Source organism: Muntiacus reevesi, chromosome 1, assembly GCF_963930625.1.
Source record: "Muntiacus reevesi chromosome 1, mMunRee1.1, whole genome shotgun sequence".
Lineage (NCBI taxonomy): Eukaryota > Metazoa > Chordata > Mammalia > Artiodactyla > Cervidae > Muntiacus > Muntiacus reevesi.
In genome coordinates this window covers 166,843,480-166,865,451 of record NC_089249.1, presented here as the reverse complement: position 1 = coordinate 166,865,451, position 21,972 = coordinate 166,843,480, and the positions used below count along the sequence as shown (strand labels likewise).

At 43.1% G+C, this 21,972-nt stretch overlaps 1 protein-coding gene and 1 pseudogene across 2 annotated transcripts; one reads left to right on the top strand and one right to left on the bottom strand.

The window, feature by feature from the left end:
* Positions 1-8,136: 8,136 nt before the first annotated feature.
* SNIP1 (Smad nuclear interacting protein 1) lies at positions 8,137-21,511 on the bottom strand. 2 transcript variants are annotated; one of them, XM_065916243.1, is made up of 4 exons: positions 21,244-21,511; positions 19,730-19,832; positions 11,140-11,744; positions 8,137-8,767 (listed from the first exon to the last, which is right to left on the bottom strand). In XM_065916243.1, exons 1-4 carry the CDS (start codon positions 21,468-21,470, stop codon positions 8,569-8,571), a joined length of 1,134 nt encoding a protein of 377 aa, XP_065772315.1. In that variant the 5' UTR covers positions 21,471-21,511; the 3' UTR covers positions 8,137-8,568. The 2 variants fall into 2 exon arrangements, with proteins under 2 accessions (XP_065772315.1, XP_065772304.1); XM_065916232.1 differs by lacking the exon at positions 8,137-8,767 and adding an exon at positions 8,834-9,624.
* On the top strand, positions 9,667-10,262 carry LOC136154050 (large ribosomal subunit protein eL37 pseudogene; annotated as a pseudogene).
* Positions 21,512-21,972: the final 461 nt, after the last annotated feature.

Genomic DNA, 21,972 nt, shown 5'->3' with positions numbered 1-21,972 from the left:
TGTCAGTTCCTGGATGCCTTAAGAAATTTTTTTTAAGTTTTATTATTTTTTTTATTATTTTTTTAAGTTTCTTTTATTTTTGGCTGCACTGGGTCTTTGTGGCTATGCACAGGATTTCTCTAGTTGTGGTGAGTAGGGCATACTCTCTACTTGCAGTGCATGGGCTTCTAATTGTGGTGGCTTCTCTTGTTGCAGAGCACAGGCTCTAGAGCACTGACTTACTAGTTATGTCCTCAGGCTTGGTTGCCCCTTGGTACATTGGATCTTCCCAGACCAGGGATTGAACCTATGTCCCCTGCATTGGCTGACGAATTCCTAACTGCTAGACTACAAGGGAAGCCCAAGAGATTTTTTTTTTTTTTGAGATTTTTTTTAATTTATCTTTTATTCAAAAACTTTAGCTGTTTTCAGCAGGATTCATAAAAATAACTTAGGCAGTCATTAATAGAAACCAGAAGTGTCAATCACCTTCTTTCCCCTACTGAACTTCAAGCGCTTTCAAAGCCTCACGGAACACCTTAAGCATTTCTGAGTGCTAGTCTCTTAGAAATTGTTGGTGTTGTACAGTCATTTCTGACACTTTGCATCCCCATGGACTGCAGCATGCCAGGCTTCCCCGTCTTTCACTATCTCCCAGAGTTTGCTCAAACTCGTGTCCATTGAGTCAATGATGCCATCCAACCATCTCATCCTCTGTTGCCCCCTTCACCTCCTGCCTTCAGTCTTTCCCATCAGGGTCTTTTCCAATGAGTCAGCTCTTCACATCAAGTCTAGAAATTATTTTCCTGTTTTGGCGTCTGCAAAATATAATGATAATAGAAGCCCTACTCCTAAGATTATGTGGGTGAAATGAGTTAATGTATGTGCTTGTTGTGCACATGTTAAATGCTCCATCTAGTCAAAGCTATGGTTTTTCCAGTAGTCATGTGTAGATGTGAACGCTGGACTACAAAGAAGGCTGAGCACCGAAGAACTGATGCTTTCAAACTGTGGCTTGAAAACCATTTATCTGAATAAAAGATAAGTTTAAAAAAATCTCTTGGGCTTCCCTTGTAGTCTAGCAGTTAGGAATTCGTCAGCCAATGCAGGAGAAGACTCTTGAGAGTCCCTTGGACAGCAAGGAGATCAAACCAGTCAATCCGAAAGGAAATCAACCCTGAATATTCATTGGGAGGACTAAGGCTAAAGCTGAAGCTTCAATACTTTGGCCACCTGATGCAAAGAGCCAGCTCATTGGAAAAGACCCGGGTGCTGAGAAAGATTGAAGGCAGGAGAAGGCAGCAACAGAGTATAAGGTGGTTGGATGGCATCATTGGTTCAATAGACATGAGTCTGAACAAACTCCAGGAGATTGTAAGGGACAGGGAAGCTTGGCATGCTGCAGTCCATGGGGTAGCAAAGAGATGGACACGACTGAGAGACTGAACAGCAACAACACACACACAAATATATATATACACACACACACGTATATATATAATCTTTTTCAGGTTATTTTCCCTTATAGGTTATTACAAAATATTGAGTATAGTTCCCTGTGCTATACAGTAGGCCCCTGCTGGTTACCTGTTTTATGTGTGTGTGTGTGTGTACAATTGAATCACTGTGTTGTACACCTGAAACTTACATTGTAAATCAAATACACTTCAACCAAATAAAAATTAAAAACAAATACCATCTCTTTCACAAGCTGCATGGCACCTCCAAATTACTGTTCTGTTTCTAACTCAGCTGTACGCCAATTGCTAGCATAGGAATTTTATGCAATCATTGATTGGATTAATTCACTTTAACTTCAGTGTAAAAGTGTGAAAGTGTCAGTCGCTCAGTAGTGTCCAGCTCTTTGTGACCCCATGGACTGTAGCCCACCAGGTTCCTCTATGCATGGAATTCTCCAGGCAAGAATACTGTGGTGGGTAGCCATTGCCTCCTCCATGGAATTTTCCCAGTCCAGGAATCGAACCCGCGTGTCCTGCACTGCAGATGGTACTTTATTGTCTCCCACTTGATAAATATACTGGAAACTTGACCCAGGAGACTGAATGAAGCTTTAAATTCCAAACTTTTGATTTAAATCAATAGTGCTTTTATATAAACTCACACAGCCAGGAACCTTGAGGGTCCAGAACATTCTCTCACAAGCAGGCATTACTGGCGTGTTATGTGCGTGGCACACTTAGACTCTGATTAATGTAGCATCATTTCATTCCTCATCAACTACTAATTTCCACAAATGGAAGGGTGTTAACAAATATACCCATGTGTGTACACAAAAATAAACTCAAAATGGATTAAAGATCTAAACATAAGACCAGAAACTATAAAACTAGAGGAAAACATAGGCAAAACACTCTCCGACATAAATCACAGCAGGAGCCTCTATGACCCACCTCCCAAAGTAATGGAAATAAAAGCAAAAATAAACAAATGGGACCTAATTAAACTTAAAAGCTTTTGCACAACAAAGGAAACTATAAGCAAGGTGAGAAGACAGCTTTCAGAATGGGAGAAAATAATAGCAAATGAAACAACTGACAAAGAATTAATCTCAAAAATATACAAGCAGCTCCTGCAGCTCAATTTCAGAAAAATAAACGACCCAATAAAAAAATAGGCCAAAGAACTAAACAGACATTTCTCCAAAGAAGATATACAGATGGTTACCGAACACATGAAAAGATGCTCAACATCACTCATTATCAAAGAAATGCAAATCAAAACCACAATGAGGTACCATCTCACACTGGTCAGAATGGCTGCTGTCCAAAAGTCTACAAACAATAAATGCTCGAGAGGGTGTGGAGAAAAGGGAACCCTCTTACACTGTTGGTGGGAATGCAAACTAGTACAGCCACTATGGAGAACAGTGTGGAAATTCCTTAAAAAACTGGAAATAGAACTCCCATATGACCCAGCAATCCCACTGCTGGGATTACACACTGAGGAAACCAGATCTGAAAGAGACACGTGCACCCCAATGTTCATCGCAGCACTGTTTATAATAGCCAGGACATGGAAGCAACCTAGATGCCCATCGGCAGACAAATGGATAAGAAAGCTGTGGTACATATATACAATGGAATATTACTCAACCATTAAAAAGAATACATTTGAATCAGTTCTAATGAGGTGGATGAAACTCGAGCCCATTATACAGAGTGAAGTAGTCAGAAAGAAAAGCACCAATATAGTATACTAACTCATATATATGGAATTTAGAAACATGGTAACAATGACCCTATATGCGAGACAGCAAAAGAGACACAAATGTATAGAACAGTCTTTTGGACTCTGTGGGAGAGGGCGAGGGTGGGATGATTTGAGAGAATAGCATTGAAACATGTATATTATCAATTGTGAAACAGATCGCCAGTCCAGGTTAGATGCATGAGACAGGGTGCTCAGGGCTGCTGCACTGGGATGACCCTGAGGGATGGGATGGGGAGGGAGGTGGGAGGGGGGTTCAGGATGGGGAACATATGTACACCCATGGCTGATTCATGTCAATGTATGGCAAAAACCACTACAATACTGTAAAGTAATTAGCCTCCAATTAAAATAAATAAAGTACTTTAAAAAAAAACAAAAAAAATGTATGTACCACATAAAATCATAATTATATATAAGAACATATATAACTTCTAAGACTTTAAAAACCAAGCTATACTGTGGCACCTTAACACAATAATACAAAAAATTTTTTTTTAATTTTTTAGATACATGCGAGGGAGGAGCTAGGATGGCGGAGGAATAGGACAGGGAGACCACTTTCTCCCCCACAAATTCATTTTGAAATGAATTTCAAATTCAAATGAAAGATCATTTGAATGCTGAGCAAACTCCACAAAACAACTTCTGATCCTTAGCAGAGGACATCAGGCACCCAGAAAAGCAGCCCATCGTCTTCAAAAGGAGGTAGGACAAAATATAAAAGATAAAAAGAAAGACAAAAGAGTTAGGGACGGAGATCCGTCCCGGGAAGGGAGTCCTAATAGAGAAAGTTTCCAAACACCAGGAAACTCTCTCACCGGCGGGTCTGAGGGAAGTTTTCAAATCTCGGAGGGCAACCTAACCGGGAGGAAAAATAGATACATGCCTATGTATCACTGAATCACTTTGCTGTAAAACCTGAAATGATCACAACATTGTTAATCATCTATACTCCAAAATAAAGTAAAAAGTTAATAAAATTTTCCCAGTTATCTGAATTGATTACTCGGCTTTCCCTTATCATTAGGATACAGTAAGAGTATTTAAAATTTAAATACTTTTAAACTTTTAAATAAGTAAAGGAGTATTTAAAAATACAGTAAGAGAATTCCCTGGCAGTCCAGTGGTTAGGACTCTGCCCTTCCAATGTAGGGGGCATAGGTTCTATCTCTGGTCAGGGAACTAAAATCTCCCATGCTGTGCTGCACGGCGGGGGGGAAGAAAGTTATATCACTGGTTACACTTAATGAGCTATCCTTTGTCAGTGTCAGAAAGAGGAAACTAGAAGATGATTGGATCAAGGCTTATGGGGGAAATCTGAACTTTCTGTCCCATACCTCGGCAGAACCATAGACCACAGAGGATTTGAGGGAGGGGCTCAGAAGCACAGAGTTGTTCTGCAGATGGCTCGATTCTGACAGCTGTGACTTGCAGACAAGGACGCCAGGGTGGAGAAAGGGTGGGGAGTAAAGCCATTGCCAACAGCTAACATGAACATGAGTCTCTAAGCAACAAATTAATTCTAGAAGAAAGGTTTAGAATTAGGACCTCCCTGGTGGTCCAACCTCCAATGCAGGGGTGACGGGTTCCATCCCTGGTTAGGGAACTAAGATCCCACAATGCTGCACCTCAGTCACTGAGCTCACACTAGAAACCTGGCACTGCAATGAAAATCCCATGTGCCAAAACTAAGACCCAGCCAAAGCCAAGTTGTGGGTTTTTTTCTTTTTTTAAAGAAACCTTTAGGATTAACTCATCAACTTCAGATGAGAAGTCTACTTGCTGATACCTGGCCTGGCCTCAGAGATGAGTAGTTTTTTTCTTTCAGTCTCTTAAAAAAAAATGTGAGTATGGGCGGGAAACAACGTCCCATATATCTGGCATGAAACATCTCTTAATCCAGGAAGCAAAAGTTAACTATACAAGTGGCACCTCTAATTGAAAAATATAAGCAAAGTGGTCATCGATCAGTGTCCACCAGGATGGTGCATGAAGTCAAGCCAAAAGCTGCCAGAAGCAGAAGGAGTTGCACAGACTGAACAAGGAAGCCCTGGAATGAGATGCCAGGTAAGTACCTCATTCCAGGAGGAGAAAACCATTCGTCAGGATCAAGAGAAAAACTCATCCAAACATAATCTTTTAGACCTGCACGCATGTAACATGCACATCCACGGGCCAAATTAGAGCACTTTGGGTGAGGATGCTAATTGCTCTTACATTGCTTCTTCCCTCAGGTAAGCTTTTACCTAATTAACCCTTAAGTATTCACTCTTCAAAGGGGATCTTTTTTTTTTTTTTTAGTTTTTGCCCCAAGTCATGTGAGATCTTTATTGTGCCCATCTTGCATGAAATGTTGCTTTGAGATCTCCAATTTTCTTGGAGATCTCTAGATTTCATGCAAAGATGGGCACAATAAAGGACAGAAACGGTGAAGACCTAATAGAAGCAGAAGAGATCAAGAAGAGCAAGAATACACAGAGGAACTGTACAAAAAAGATATTAATGACCCTGATAACCACAGTGGTGTGGTCACTCACCTAGAGCCAGACATCCAGGAATGTGAAGTCAAGTGGACCTTAGGAAATACTGCTGCCAATAGAGCTAGTGGAGGCAATGAAATTCCAGCAGAGCAATTTAAAATCCTAGATGATTCTGTTAAAGTGCAGCACTCAATATGTCAGCAAATTTGGACAGGAAATTTGGAGATTGCAGTGGCCACAGGAAAAGGTCAATCTTCATCCCAATTCCCAAGAAGGGTGGTACTAAAGACTGTTCAAACTACTAGACAGTTGCACTCACTTCCCATTCTAGTAAGGTTATGCTCAAAATCCTTCAAGCTAGGTTTTAGCAGTATGTGAACCGAGAACTTCTAGACGTCCAAGCTGGGTTTAGAAATGACAGAGAAACCAGAGATCAAATTGCCAACATTCACTGGATCATACAGAAAGCAAGGGAATTCCAGAAAAACATCTGTTTCATTGACTACGCTAAAGTCTTTGACTGTTGTGGATCATAACAAACTATGGAAAAATATCTTAAAGAGATATTATCTTAGACAGATAATATCTTAGACAGATCATCTTATCTGTCTCCTGAGAAGCCTGTATGCGGGTCAAGAAGCAATAGTTAGAACCTTATATGGAACAACCGACTGGTTCAGAATTGAGAAAGAAGGACAAGGTTTATCTGTCACCCTGTTTATTTAACTTATATGCAGAGTGCGTCATGCAAAATGCCAGAATGGATGAGTTACAAGCTAGAATCAAGGATTCTGGGAGAAATAAACAACCTCAGATATGCAGATACACTTTAATGGCAGAAAGCGAAGAAGAACTAAAGAGCCTCTTTATGAGGGTGAAAGAGAAGAGTGAAAAAGTGGGCTTAAAACTCAGTATTAAAAAAACTAAGAAAAAAAAAAATTAAGATCACAGCATTCAATCCCATCACTTCATGGCAATTAAAAGGGGAAAAGGTGGAAGCAGTGACAGATAAAATCACTGCCGATGGTGACTGCAGCCATGAAATTAGACAATGATTGCTTCTCTGAAGAAAAGTTATGACAAACCTAGATAGCATATTTAAAAAGCAAAGACATCACTTTGCTGACAAAGGTCCATAAAGTCAAGGCTATGGTCTTTCCAGTAGTCATGTACGGATGTGAAAGTTGGACCATAAAGAAGGCAGAGTGCCAAAGAATTGATGCTTTTGAACTGTGGTGCTGGGGAAGACTTCAGAGTCCCTTGGGCTACAAGGAGATCAAGCCAGTCAATCCGAAAGAAAGTCAATCCTGAATATTCATTGGAGGGATTGGTGCTGAGGCTGAAGCTCCAATACTTTGTCCACCTGATGTGAAGAGCCGACTCACTGGAAAAGACCCTGATGCTGAGAAAGACTGAAGGCAGAAGAGGGAGACAGAGGATGAAGTGATTGGACAGCATCACTGATTCAATGGGCATGAACTGGGGCCAACTCCAGATGTTGAGGGACAGGGAGGCCTGCAGTGCTGCAGTCCATGGGGTTACAAATAATTGGACACGACTTGGTGACTGAACAACAATGTGGGATCTTAGTTCCCCCACCAAGGATAGAACATGTTCTCCCTGTAGTGGACAGGAGAGTCCTAACCACTGGACTGCCAGGGGAGTCCCCAAAGGGGATCTTTTCATTTCTTTCGAATAAAATTAGTCAGCTGCTCCTCTCCACACTAGGTACTAGTCAACATTTAATGTTGAGTACATACAGGTATGAGACCTCAATGGAAATACAATGGTAAGCAAGATCAGCTAACGTTAATGTTGTCTAGTCACTAAGTCACTTGTATCCCGATTCTTTTGCAACCCCATGGACTCTATAGTCTGCCAGGCTCCTGTCCATGGGATTTTCTAGGCAAGAATACTTGAGTGGGTTGCCACTTCCTTCTACAGGTGATCTTCCCAACCCAGGGATGGAATCCGAGTTCCCTGCATTGGCAGGTGGAGTCTTTTACCACTGAGCCACCAGAGAAGCCCAGTAAGATCATCAGTTTCCACCCAAGAGGACCAGCTAGCAGCAGCACTGACTTGCATCATCTCTCCTTCCCATCTCACACCCCCATCACCACCTGAGGGTGAGGAAGCAGGGACAGGTGTCAGCGGTAGGAGGCCCACGACGGATAACCTGCCCCAACTCTGACTCTTCTGGGAAGGAAAAACCCTCCACTGCCAACTCAAAAAGCACGGCTGCTTCATCAGGACCACCACTCAAGTCGCTGAGATGTGAAGATCTGGATTCCAAGGCAGGTGTGGGCCCTATCACTCCCACAACACCTTCCACAACTGTCAACTTCTACTCCACAATACTGATTCAGAGGTGTCCTTAGCACCAGAATACACCCATGAACACAAGGTCTTCTGTGCAAGCAAAGAAGTACATTTTGAAAGGGGGCTATATTTACAAATTTTATTATTTTTTATTCCAAAAATACATATAAATGAAAACCTGCTCCTCAAATGCAGGGAGGCCTTTGCCTATAATATTGTATTACATTTACGTCACAAAACATTCTCATAGGAAAATCAGTATGCGGCTCTTTCACACAATTTTTTAAATATGTACATATATACATACACACAACAGATGTAAGCAGTTGTGACTTTTCTACTTACACATAGTCCTCTGGTGGAAAATGAGAAAACTGGGCAATTCCCATACTTTCCAGCCTTGGGAAGGTAAATACAACCTCTCTGAATGTTGTTTTAAAAAGATGAAACGTGTCAACCACACAACCGTCTTTTGACATGTATATGTTGTTAGGATAAAGCAAAGACCCTGCTACAAAAATGACTCCTTCTCTCAAAGAAGAAAGAATGGAGATAACCTCTAAATAAAAACGTGAAGTTGAAGAACAGCTACGATGATCAAAATTGTTCTGTACATGTTCCGTGGAGAAGTCAGAGTTGTCTCCCAGGAAACAGATCCACGACCCATCTCGGCCTCCTGTGACATGCAGTCAGCACCCGCTGGCAGTGGCCATGGTCCTCCTGTACAGTTGTGAGCTGAAGCAGGCTCCATAAAGTATCTGTTTGAGTCCAACAGTCAATAATGAGGTCATGTGGTAAATCCCACCCACCCACCCAAACCAACCAAGTGCAAAATCAATTTCTATGACTCAAGAGCTCAACCAGGTCAAAGCTTTGGTATATTCTGGAGGCTATTTTGGTGATAACCAAAGCTTAGTAAGATTCTCTGTTCAGGGGTTTGCCCCCAAGATAAAAACAAACCCGGTCCACAAAGCTTAACAACTATATAAATAAAGTAACTGTACAAAGAAAACAAGCCACAATTCCCCCTTAACCAAAGGTTTATAGTTTCCTAGGCAGCAGTTCTGAAAGCACCAACTCAAGCCACGATGCTTCTACTAAAACACGATGTGTCGGTGAGACTGTTCGGGAAATAAATGCCCACAGGCATGTGGCCAATGTGTCACAGATAGAAGTTCAACCAAACCTAAGTCTTTTTTTTTTACACTGAAACATAAGCTGGTCAGCAACAGAAGAAAGACTTAAGGCAGTAAGAGGCATTACAGAGAGCACAGCGGTGCCCCGTGAGTCAGTCCCAAAGCCTTCGCACAAAGAAAAGGTCTCCCGAGAGTCTGGGTTGTTTTCAGTTCGCTAGCTGTCAGACACCTCCTCCTCTTCCTCGTCATCCTCGTCTTCTTTCCTGTCTACTTCAGAGGTGTCAGAGGACTCGTGGAGCAGAACATACTCTCTACTGCTGAACCCAAACTTAAGGACATCCTTTTCCTTCAGTTCATAGTATCTCTGTGGCTCAATTCGCTTGTTGTTCAGGAATGTTCCATTGCCTGAGCCAAGGTCAATGATGTAGGGCTTCACCCTGCGGCCAACTGTCCCATCAGCACGGGTATACTCCACAAGCCTAGTGGAGGTAAAGTAGAGAAATCTGTGAGGGAAATCCAGCCTCAGATCCTCCAGCTCTTTGCTAACAGTCTGGACAATGTAAATACCTGGCTTAGACTCAGTTCAAGTTCAAACTGTAGAAATCAATGGGAGGCACAGTCATGGATTTTGAAATTGGGAGCAAGTTAAATCGGTGAGAACTGGTCACTGGGAGGAAGGGATTCATGGTAGACCAAAGCTTAAAATGCAGAATCCAAAGCCACTTGCCATGGTTAAGAAATTTTTTTTTTTCCTCTTTGGTCTCGGTGGCAGAAGCAAGATGACGAAGGGAACGTCATCGTTTGGAAAGCGTCGGAATAAGACGCACACGCTATGCTGCTGCTGTGGCTCTAAGGCCTACCACCTTCAGAAGTCGACCTGTGGCAAGTGTGGCTACCCTGCCAAGCGAAAGAGAAAGTATAATTGGAGTGCTAAAGCTAAAAGACGAAATACCACCGGGACTGGTTGAATGAGGCACCTAAAAATTGTATGCCACAGATTCAGGCATGGATTCCGTGAAGGAACAACACCTAAACCCAAGCGAGCGGCTGTTGCAGCATCCAGTTCATCCTAAGGATTTCAACAATTAGTAGCGCAATAAATGTTCTGGCTTTTAAAAATAAAAAATAATAAAATTTGACATTTTTTGTATTGTTAATAATCAACACAATGCTTCTTTTACCTATATTTCAACATATTTTAGCTTCTGTCCCAATAGGAATAAACCAGTGTATTTGGACTTCGGAGTCAAGGGGACAGATAAGATGATCAAAATTGTTCAGATCAAAACCAATTTGAGCCAGCATGCTACCTGAGTGATTATTTATTAGGCAGGCCACCTGGCTTTGCTGGGCTCCATCGTCTCATCTGTTAAATGGGGTATTAATACCAGTCCTCGCCTCCCCACAGGATTGTTGTGAGCATCCAACAGTAACAGATGTACTACAGAAACTGCCAAGAGACTCAGCTAACACATGCCAGGCACTCTCAGCTTTATTTCCATTCTTAGCTTTATTTCCACTCTCAGCTTTATTTCCATTTACCTATCGTAACAGCCCTGCGAGGGACGTAGAAACTGAGGCCCAGAAAAGCGGCTGGCCCCAGGTAAGTGGCATTGGCAAGATTCAAAATCTGGATTTCGGACACCAACTTCAATCCTCTTACACAAGTGTTGGCAATTATTTATATAAAGTGATTACACATTAGATGAATAATACTCCTTAAGACTAATATTAGAAGAAATTCCCTGCCAGTCCAGGGGCTAGAACTCCACGCTCTCACTGACAAGGGCCTGGTTTCGATCCCCGGATGGGGAACTAAAATCCCATAAACCAAGCAGGTTCAGCCAAAAAAATAAAAATTAAAAAAATACTATTACGTATGAGGGATATGGGCTTCTTGTGCAAACACACGTGCACAGATCTCAGTAATCCTAACTAGCCAAGACGGCAGGCTTCTGCTGGCACCTTGGTTTCCTCCGCAGATGGACACTTACCGGTACTGAAAGACGGCATGCTGCTTTGAACAGGAGGGGTGATCGATGGGAATGTCTGCGATGCGGCGGTGCCGGCCCAGGAGGTAAGCGCTCTGTCGGTGGATGTACATCACTGGAAGCACTTCATCATTTTTAAAGGGGTAGAGACGCCACCGTTTTTTGGGGATACGTGCTTCCGGGGGCTCGCTATATTTAATAACTACACCCCGAAAGGTGTTAGTGTCCTCAAGAAGTGCCCCAGAAAGTTCGAAGCTTGGCTTCTCTTTCACAGGCACCTCTTTGTCCTTGCTGTTGCCTCCAGGTCCAGGCCGAGGCAGTGCGTCCTGAGACGCATTACTGCCAGCACTAACTTCATTCTTCTGGCGGTGCTCGCGGCGCCGGGCATTGTGGAACTCCCGCTCGGCTTCCTGAGCCTGCAGGTTCTGAGCATCTCGATCACGTCCCTGAGGCTGCCCGCTGCCAGGCCTCTCTCCTGAGCTTCTCCTCTGGTGGGAATGGCCGCGGTGCCTGTCCCGGTCGCTGTTCCGAGCTCGCTTGTGTTCCTGTCCTGAGGTTTCTCGGTGTGGCCGATCCTCCCGGCCTCTCCGAGGATGGTCCTCATGTTCCTGAAATTCGAACAGATTCAGGAAAGTAAAGGCAGTTCACAGTCTCTAAACAGAGCTGCATTCGAGAAGTCACTTGTGATTTGGTGTTCAGAGCAAAATGTCCCACAGAAATAAGGTTACCAGTGGTGGTCATGTTCCCCTTGCAAGGCCACCACCCAGTCAAAGTGTTAGCCACTCAGCTGTGTCCGACTCTTTGCGATCCCACAGACTTTAGCCTGCCAGGCTCCTTTGTCCATGAGATTTCCCAGGCAAGAATACTGGAGTGGGTTGCCATCTCCTTCTCCAAGGTACCCCAGGCTGCCCAAATATAGCTCTAACAGTGCACACCCATGTTCAGAGCCTGAGAAACAAGAATACCTACAGGCAAATTTAGGGAAAACACAACTCACAGAGAGAATTAAGTAGTCACATACAAGATAATTACATAAAGAAAAAAGCTACCTTTCTCTTATGCCAGAAATAAAAATGTATTAATAGTAATTTTGAAAGATCTTATTTCAACAGTAACAAAGATTACTCAATACCTAGGAATAAAATTAAGAACTATATAAGAAGAAACCTGTAAAAATTTACTGCAGCTGGGGCACAGGGGAACTGACCCTCCAGGCAGCTGTAGTTGGCGATCTGTATACGTGGTCCCTCTGTATTTGAGGGTCTGCATCCGCAAATTCAACCAACTCGGGACACAGAGTACTGCAGCCTCTACTACTGAAAACAATCTGCATATAAGTGGACCAGTGCAACTCAAACCCATGTTGTCCAAGGGTCAACTGTAACAGATATATTTTTTAAAGATTTGAAGAAATGAAGAAACATACCACGGCTTCTTTAAAAACAGTACTGAAAATCAGCCTAGTAGATAATGGGCAAAGGATAGTAACAAGCACTCTTCAGAAGAAGTATTAATAAATATTTAACGAACACGTGAAGATAGGTTTATCCTTACTAATCTTATAGCTAAAGTATCAGAGCTCAAGAGGGAGCCCTGCACTATGAAGTGAGGCTCCCCTCCTGGGAAGGGGTGGAGAGGAAATCCCGAGCATCAGGACTGGGACCTTTCCCCCACTTCCTCGCCGACCCTCATCCCCAGCCCCTGCCTCAAGGCCTTCTCCCTACCAACCACAGAGGTCAAGTAGGGGTATGCTTGCTCAGAGCTGGACCCAGTTTTCCTAGACTTCCTAACCTCCAAAGACAAGTACCAAGAAGAAGGGAGCCGCAGACACCCATCTCTCCTACCCCAAGACAGTCACAAGCTTGCCACCACCATCTGCCTTGAGTTCACCAGAACTAATCTCATTATACCCTTTATCCCTGATTAAATGAGTCACTGTAAGAAGTCACAGACTCCAGGCCATCACCTCCACCTCCCTTGTACTCTAATTCCCATAAGGCTCTGTATATGAAGGATTCTGTCCCCAAATTCCACCCTTTTTCAACTCCTAAAGCCACTGTACTTTCTATTTCCCCTGGAAATGGGAAGCTTGGCAAAACCAACCTACACCCTCCACGTCTTCTGATAGTTCCCGTCTCTGTTCCCCTCCAGCTCTCTCAAAGGAGCTGGTTTTCGCCTTCCAACCTCCCCTCAGCTCCCAGCATCTTCAGGCCTGGACATACGGCAGGCAATGCCCTTTCCTCTCACTGCCAATTCTAGAACACTCCCCACCTCTTCTTTCTCCCTGAAAAGATGCGGCAGTGAATCTCATGTAAGACCACTGTCAGCCACCCCTCTCACTGTTGCTATCATTTACTAACCCTAAATCACGCCCCTTCACGTCACCGTCTCACTTCTAGCTCGTGTCACTCTCTAAAGCACTGCCCTTGCTGATTTCAGTACCACGTTCACATCTCCACTCTTCGCATTGCTCTCTCCCCGTTATCTTATCTGCCATCTCCTTTCTCCTCAGCCACTCACCTCACGGTTACACAGACCTTTTCACTTCGAAGAACTGCAGCCCCTCTATAATTTCAGGCAGTCCTCTTTCTGCCCATCTTTCCAGTTCACATTTTACCCAACTCTAACGATCATGCCAGTAAGACTCATCCAAGCCTTTGATCCTCTTACCTCTGCACAGTCCCTCACTCTCTTGATGTGCTCTCTTCCCTTCCCCTCTAGCTGAAATTCCAGGGTCAAGCAGTATGATCACTCCCTCAATCCCTTGTCCAATGCCATTCTTGTTGCGCTGTCCTGGCAAAACCACAACCAGCATCTAGTACATCAAAGTGGCAAGAGAGAAGCACAAGCCATTCTGACGGGTCCCACTTCAGAAGCATGACCTAAGCCTCCTTAACGATGCCCAGCAACCATCCTACATTTTCTTGATCTAGTCCTCCTCCCAGATGACTGTTTCACCCCTTCTCTCTCATCCTACATGGTCCTCTACATGTCTTATTTACTCAGAAGGGGTTTTCTATGTCTGCCCCCTTACCACTATCTACACCCATATACTGTTTCCCTTCCTGTGCCCATAAGGAAACTATGTGTGCTTCTCAGTTCAGTTCAGTTCATTCAGTCGTGTCCGACTCTTTGCAACTGCCCCAGGAACCGTAGCACGCCAGGCCTCCCTGTCCATCACCAACTTCCGGAGTTTACCCAAACCCATGTCCATCGAGTCGATGATGCCATCCAACAATCTCATCCTCTGTCGTCCCCTTCTCCTCCTGCCCTCAATCTTACCCAGCATCAGGGTCTTTTCCAATGAGTCAGCTCTTCGTATGAGGTGGCCAAAGTGTTGGAGTTTCAGCTTCAACATCAGTCCTTCCAATGAACACTCAGGAGTGATCTCCTTTAGGATAGACTGTCTGGATCTCCCTGCAGTTCAAGGGACTCTCAAGTCTTCTCCAACACCACAGTTCAAAAGCATCAACTCTTCGGCGCTCAGCCTTCTTTATAGTCCAACACTCACATCCATACATGACCACTAGAAAACCATAGCCTTGACTAGATGGACCTTGTTGGCAAAGTAATGTCTCTGCTTTTTAATATGCTGTCTAGGTTGGTCATAACTATCCTTCCAAGGAGCAAGTGTCTTTTAATTTCATTGCTGCAATCACCATCTGCAGTGATTCTGGAACCCAGAAAAATTAAGTCAGCCACTGTTTCCCCATCTATCTGCCATGAAGTGATGGGATCGGATGCCATGATCTTAGTTTTCTGAATGCTGAGCTTTAAGCCAACTTATTCACTCTCCTCTTTCACTTTCATCAAGAGGTTCTTTAGTTCTTCCTCACTTTCTGCCATAAGGGTGGTGTCATCTGCATATCTGATGTTATTGATATTTCTCCCAGCAATCTTGATTCCAGCTTGTGCTTCCTCCAGCCCAGCATTTTTCAAGATGTACTCTGCATATAAGTTAAATAAGCAGGGTGACAATATACAGCCTTGACGTACTCCTTTTCCTATTTGGAAGCAGACTGTTGGTCCGTGTCCAGTTCTAACTGTTGCTTCCTGACCTGCATACAGATTTCTCAAGAGGCAGGTCAGGAGGTCTGGTATGCCCATCTCTTTCAGAATTTTCCACAGTTTATTGTGATCCACAGTCAAAGGCTTTGACATAGTCAATAAAGCAGAAATAAATGTTTCTGGCTCCTCTGCCTTTTCTAAATCCAGCTTGAACATCTGGAAGTTCACAGGTCACGTATTGCTGAAGGCTGGCTTGGAGAATTTTAAGCATTACTTTACTAGCGTGTGAGATGAGTGTGTCGTGCGGCAGTTTGCGCATTCTCTGTGCTTCTATCTGAAGCCAGTCCCCACACTGGGGAGCTCCCCTCGCACGCAGAGCATCACTGCAGTGACCCCTGCCCTCCCCTGCACAGTCCCCTTTCCTGGTCTGCACTGGACCAGCCCTGTTAGCACTGGCATCTGCTCTTCCCAAAGCCCGTTTCCCATGCTGGCTTCCACTCTATCTCTTCACTCTCTGAGTAAAATTCCTTAAAAGAGTTTGGTTTCAATCAGTCTCCAATTCTTTTTCCATCTTTTTCTGAATTCTCCAATTAGACTTCACCCTTACTACTCCACTAAAATTGCTGGTCAAGGTCACCAATGACCTACATATTGCTAAATCAAATGGGCAATTCTGTCTTTGTTTCCAGTACATGTATGTATACTAGGCAAAAATCAGTAGAAGCTTTGGAGAGAATATGACAAATTACATAACCAGACAACACAAAATAACTAAGATTTCAACATACACTCTCAACTATTGATAAGTCAAGTAGGATAACAGATACAATATGATTCTTTTTGTTAATTAACATCTTTGCACAGAATACACACACACACCAAAATATAAAGGAAAAGAAGAGAACATAAGCATTGTAGAATGCTAAAGTATAAACACCAAACTATTAACAAGGTGACTTCTGGGGACTGAGGTGGTTTTTTTTGTTCATGGGGAGGGGTGTGATTCTGGGGCTAACGAGAGAAGTAACCATATACTATGTAAACCATACTCTCACTTTTTTATTTTAGAGACTTCTGTGTTATGATCATGAATAAGCAATTGATAAATTTTTTCCTCGGGTTTCCACAATCCTGTCCCCTACCTCCTTAAAAAAAAAAAAAAAAATCGAAGTATAGTTGATTTACAATGTTGTATTCATTTCAGGCATATGCAAAGTGATTCAGTTACACACATATACACATTTTTTTTCAAATTATTTTCCATATTAGGTTATTAAATTATATCGAATATAACTCTGTGTTGAACTTTTTTTTTTTAATGGTGGCTGAATAGTGCAAAAAAGAATCTCTCTAAGTACAAGTCAGAGGCGGTGTGTGCTCTTACAATCCAGGTGAAAGTCACTGATTTTCAACTGCCTGTCAAGTCCTCAATCCCCTCTGCTTGAGAGCCATTTACAAGTTTCTAGCTGATACAACGAAATCAGCTTTTTAAGAGATTATTTGAGGTCAGGAGGGAAGTTAGCATAGATAGGCAAACTAAGCCACTCCAAAGTAACAATAATCACAAAATAGTTCCATATGATAGGTCCCAGGATTTACTGTAAGTTGCTGATTTAGAAACCAGAGGTAAAAACCTGCAAGCTGAAAAAAATCTCACACACACACCTTTCTCCAGGGGATCTTCCTGACCCAGGGATAAAACCTAGGTCTCCTACACTGCAGGCAGATGTTTGCTGTCTGAGCCTCCAGGGAAGCTCCTTTATATCTATCTCCTATAAATATAAACAGTCAGGGAGGAAAACGGTGGTCACCGGAGATGGGAGGCGGGAGGATAAGACTGATGGTATTTAAGGGTACTAACAGTAACGAATAGCAAATAAGCCATAGATAGAGATCTAATGCCCAGAAAAATGAATATAAACAGTAACACTACTCTATAATGATCTAACTTGGTAAATACTGCTTCCATGGCAGTCATATTACAATATATCAATGTATCCAACTAACAGGCTATACACTGTACCTTTTAAATCTACAAAATGTTAACATGCCAAAATTATTAAATCACAACAGTGGCAAGCTGTACACACATACACACACACACACACACAAAGCTACAAGTGGTTTGAGAGGTTTAATCTGGGTATTGTGGTTCCAGTGGCTGAATTCTAAGATAATGAAGGTGATGGCTGACCAACTCATACAACAGATCATCAAGACTGGCTCTGAATCTTTTTAGGTAGCAGGAAGTTGGCTCAAATTCATAGGAAAATCCATTTCTTAATGCCAGTGTCTCTATTTGCACTTTGTAACCCAGAGGTTCTTTAAAAAGACTGAGGACTTCCCTGGTGGTCCAGTGGTTAAGAATCTGCCTGCCAATGCAGGGAAAACGGGTGTGATCCCTGGTCCGGGAAGATTCCACATGCAACAAGGCAACTAAGCCTGCACACAACAGGAGTATAGCCTCTGCTCACTGCAACTAGAGAAAGCCCACACGCAGCAACGAAGACCCAAAACTGTCAAAAATTAAATAAAACTTCAAGGAAAAAGAACAAGACGATGACTGAATGCCTGGTCATCAGGACTGAGGACACGGCAAAAGTGTCTGCTCTTACTACTCTTATTCCACTTAGTGCCAGAGTCCCAGCCATGCAGCAAGAGGAAATAAAATGAATATACACTGTAAAGGAAAACAAACAAAACTGTCTCTTTGCAGATATGATTATCTATGTAGAAAATCCCAAGTTTTAGGTTGGGATTTATTTAGGTAAAATAAATGAGTTCAGTTAAGGTCACAGGATATAAGATAAACATACAGAAATCGATCATATTTCTATGTACTAGCAATGAACAAGTAAATGCTGAAATTCAAAATATCACTTAATGATAACTTAAAAAAATTACTTAAGTGTAAATCTAACAAAACACATACAGGACTTGTAGACTGAAACACTGATGAAAGAAATCAAAGATCTAAATAAAGAGAGACACATCTATATTTAAAGATTGGAAGACTATGTAATTTTTTAAAAATTCTCAAAAAGTACAAGTTTAACACAATTTCAATCAAAATCCTAGCAAGTTTTTTTTATAGATATAAACTAGATTGTTCTAAAATGTATATGGAAAGACAAAGGAACGAGAATTCCTGAAACAATTATTTATTTGGCCATGTCCTGTGGCATGTGCCATCTTAGCTCCGCCCAGCAGGGGTTGAACCTGTGCCTCAGAGTCTTAACCACTGGCCTGCCAGGGAAGTCCCAACAAGTTTTAAAAAGAAGAAAGTGAAAGAATCAGTCTGTCCAATTTTAAGACTTATTAGCCACCAGGGACACGCAAATTAAAGTCGCAGTATCACTATCATACTTGTCAGATGGTCACAATACCAAATGCTGGATCACTCACATTATAAAAAGGGACAGCCACTGTAAGGACTGAATTGTGCCCCCTCCAAATTTATATACTGAAGTCTCAACCCCCACATCTCAGACTGTAACCAGATTTTTTGCAGGTAAGGTCTTTGAAGAACTGATTGAGTTAAAATGAGTAAGCCCCTAATCCAATATAGCTGATGTGGTTAAAGAAGATGTGAGTCAGAGATGGGAGCGCACAGAGGGAAAGACTGTGAGGACCCAACAGAGAAGGCAGGCCAAGGAGAAAGGCCTCAGGAGAAACCAAACTGCTGAAACTTTCATCTCTGACTTCTAGCCTCTAGAACTGTGTGAAAATTATAGTTTCCACTGCTTAAGGCAACCAGTCTATGGTATTTTGTTATGGAAGACCTGGCAAACTAACATAGCACTCTGGAAAACAATTTCTTAGGAAAAAAAACAAAACATAACTACCATACCATCTAGAAAGTGCACTCCTGGGCATCTATCCCAGAGAAACGAAAACTTATATGTTTACACAAAAACCTGTAAAGAAATGTGTACACAGCAGTCTTATGTCTAATAGCCAAAAACTGCTAACAACCCAGATATACTTTAATGGGCAAATGGTTAAATCCATACGACTGAATACCATTCAGCAATAAAAAGGAAGGAACTACAGACAGAAGCAACAATATAAATGAACTCCAAAAGAATTTAGCTGAGTGGAAAAAGCCAATCCAGAAAGGCTACAAACTGTGCAATTCTATTTTCATAGCATTCTTGAAGAAACAAAATTACAGAAATGGAGAAGTGATTAGAAGCTGCCAGGAGGTGGAGGGGTAAGGGTGGGAGGGAACTGGGTGTGATATAAAAGAACTACTTGAGGAATCCTTGTGGTGATGGAAATGTTTTGTATCCTGACAGAATTGATGTCAACATTTTGGTTGTGATATTGTTCTATAATTCTGTAAGATGTTACCATTGGGACAAACAGTCACTTTTGTATTACCTTTTACAACTGCATGTGAATCAACAATTATCTCAAAATAAAAAGTTTAAGTTAACAAAGAAAAAACAAAAAAGGAAAAAAAAAAAAGCCCAGTTTTTGGAGAAGCCCGTTGCTGGTACAGGAAAACACATACATAACACTTTAGCTACGATGGAGAGGCTCTAGGTTTGGAGCCAATATGAAAACATCTCAATCCACTTACCTGCTTTACTCTGATTGCTGAGTGGTGAGGACTTCGGCTTCTCTTACTCCGGGGAGACTTGCTCCTTCTTCCTGAGGATTTGTTTTTCTTTTTGGCTGGGGACCTGTTCAGAAAATGGTACACACATTTATCTCAACTTTCATTCCCTCATACAAAACAGCTCCAAGTGTCAGGCATACCCACAAACACCATGTCTGTGTAAGTCTTTGCTGATCACACTAAAAGGATCAGGAGCTTCACTTTTCTGGTCCTATGTCTTCCACATACGTAACTGCCTACTAGAACTTCTCACTTAGAGAACAACTGTGGATTCCCAATCACCCAAACCACTTTTCTCTGTTTACTGCCAGCTGGGTAATCAGTGCCACCATCCACCCTGCTCCTCAGGCAAAAAACCTAGCAGTCACCCTAGATTATTTTTCTCCCCTCGATCAACAGCCCTCCATGCTCCTTCCCCACACAATCATAATCTATCAGCAAAGTCTCTGGCTCTATCTCCTCACTCGCCAATGTCATTCTTACCACTCTCCTTGATTACTACACTGGATTTCCCCTCTCACTCCCTTTTCTAGAAGAACACAATTAATTCCACTTCAGGTTCTGTGTATGGGTTGTTCACTCTGCCTAGATCTTCAACAAGGCAGATTATTCCTATCATTCAGGTCTTAGGTCAAATAGTGGACTTTTCAGACAGCAACTCAGGGAAAACCACCTCCCTCCACTCTCTCACTATCACATTAACCTACCCCCAAATACTTGTTACTAACTGAGACTACTTTTCCAAATTTGCTTGTTATTTTGTCTCAGGGCTACAGCACCATCCAGGAGCACCATCTAGAGGCAGACCATCTAAGTTCACCCTTGCAGCCCCAGAACCTAGGACTCTCTTCTTCCCCAACCCCCCACCATTTTCACCATTATATTTCTGCATATAATCCTACACTATTTTAAGTCAAATTCCACATGTACGTTTGCATGTATTTTTTTAAATGTTGTATATTTTCCCACATTATTTTATAACCTAGAACGGTCTTTAGCACATAATAGGTACTCAGTAAAACTACGTCGAATGAATGAATAAATGAAGGTGTCTATCAAGAGGCATTCTCCCCCCCGGCAAGAATATCAGGTAGATTGCCTAAGCCCTCGATATGTAAACTTCTTGGGACAGATAATTGAAAAGATAACGCCGGCACTCCATTTGCAGGCAGATGGGGGAAATCTTTCAACTTAAACTATCACTGCTATCAACTGGATCATACTCGGTGAAATGCTGGGTACACAGAAATGAAGAGGCGATAGACTGCGCAGCAGGCATTGAGCGCTTATCGTCCAGCTGCAACCCAAGTGCTAGGTACCGGAGTAAACATTTTCCACACAAGCACAGCTGATCACTTCTATCGCTTTAGGATTAAGTCCAAGCTGCCGCGTTAAGGTGTGTTTCTGGCGCTAGCCCTGTCCTCCCTTCTCAACGAACCCTATCTAAGACTCATCCCGAGATGCTTCCCACTTACCGGCTACCTCCTCGGGCTCGGTTCCCGCGGTGACTTGGGCGGCCCGACTCGCCGGCCGGTGGGGACGGGCTACCGCCGGACGAATCCGGACGGCGGTGGACCGGAGGCGCGGACTCCGGGCTGAGTCGCTCCTGCTTCACCACTACCGCCGGCGCTATCCCCACCACGTCCCCGTCCCGGTGCCTTCGCCGACTCCCCCGCTCCCGCTCGCTCTTCACCTCCTTCATGCCGAGAGATCTGCGGAGCCAAGAAAAATAGATCCGTTGCCCTCCTGTCCCAAAGGAAATGACGGACTTGCCTCCAGGACTTCCGCTTCCGGCTGAGCGCTCTCCCAGAAGCCCTTACAGCGGAGATAACGTGACAAGATTCCGGAGTGGGCGGGGCCTTAGTGACCCGTCTCGAGAGGCGGGAGATTCAAGTTTCAAAAGCAAACTTAGGGAAAACTGCTCTCGAGGACGACTTCCCTGGTGGCTCAGACGGTAAAGAATCCGCCCACAATGAGGAAGACCTGGGTTCGATGCCTGGGTTGGGAAGATCCTTTGGAGAAGGGAACGGCTACCCACTCCACTATTCTGGATACTCCAGCCAGTATCCTGGAGAATTCCATGGACAGAGGAGCCTGGCCCGGCTACACGACTCAGCGACTTTAACTTCACTCACTTTCAAGGATCACTTTCAAGGATGTTTAACTAGTAATTACTAAACAGAGACAACCTGCACTTCTAGCGG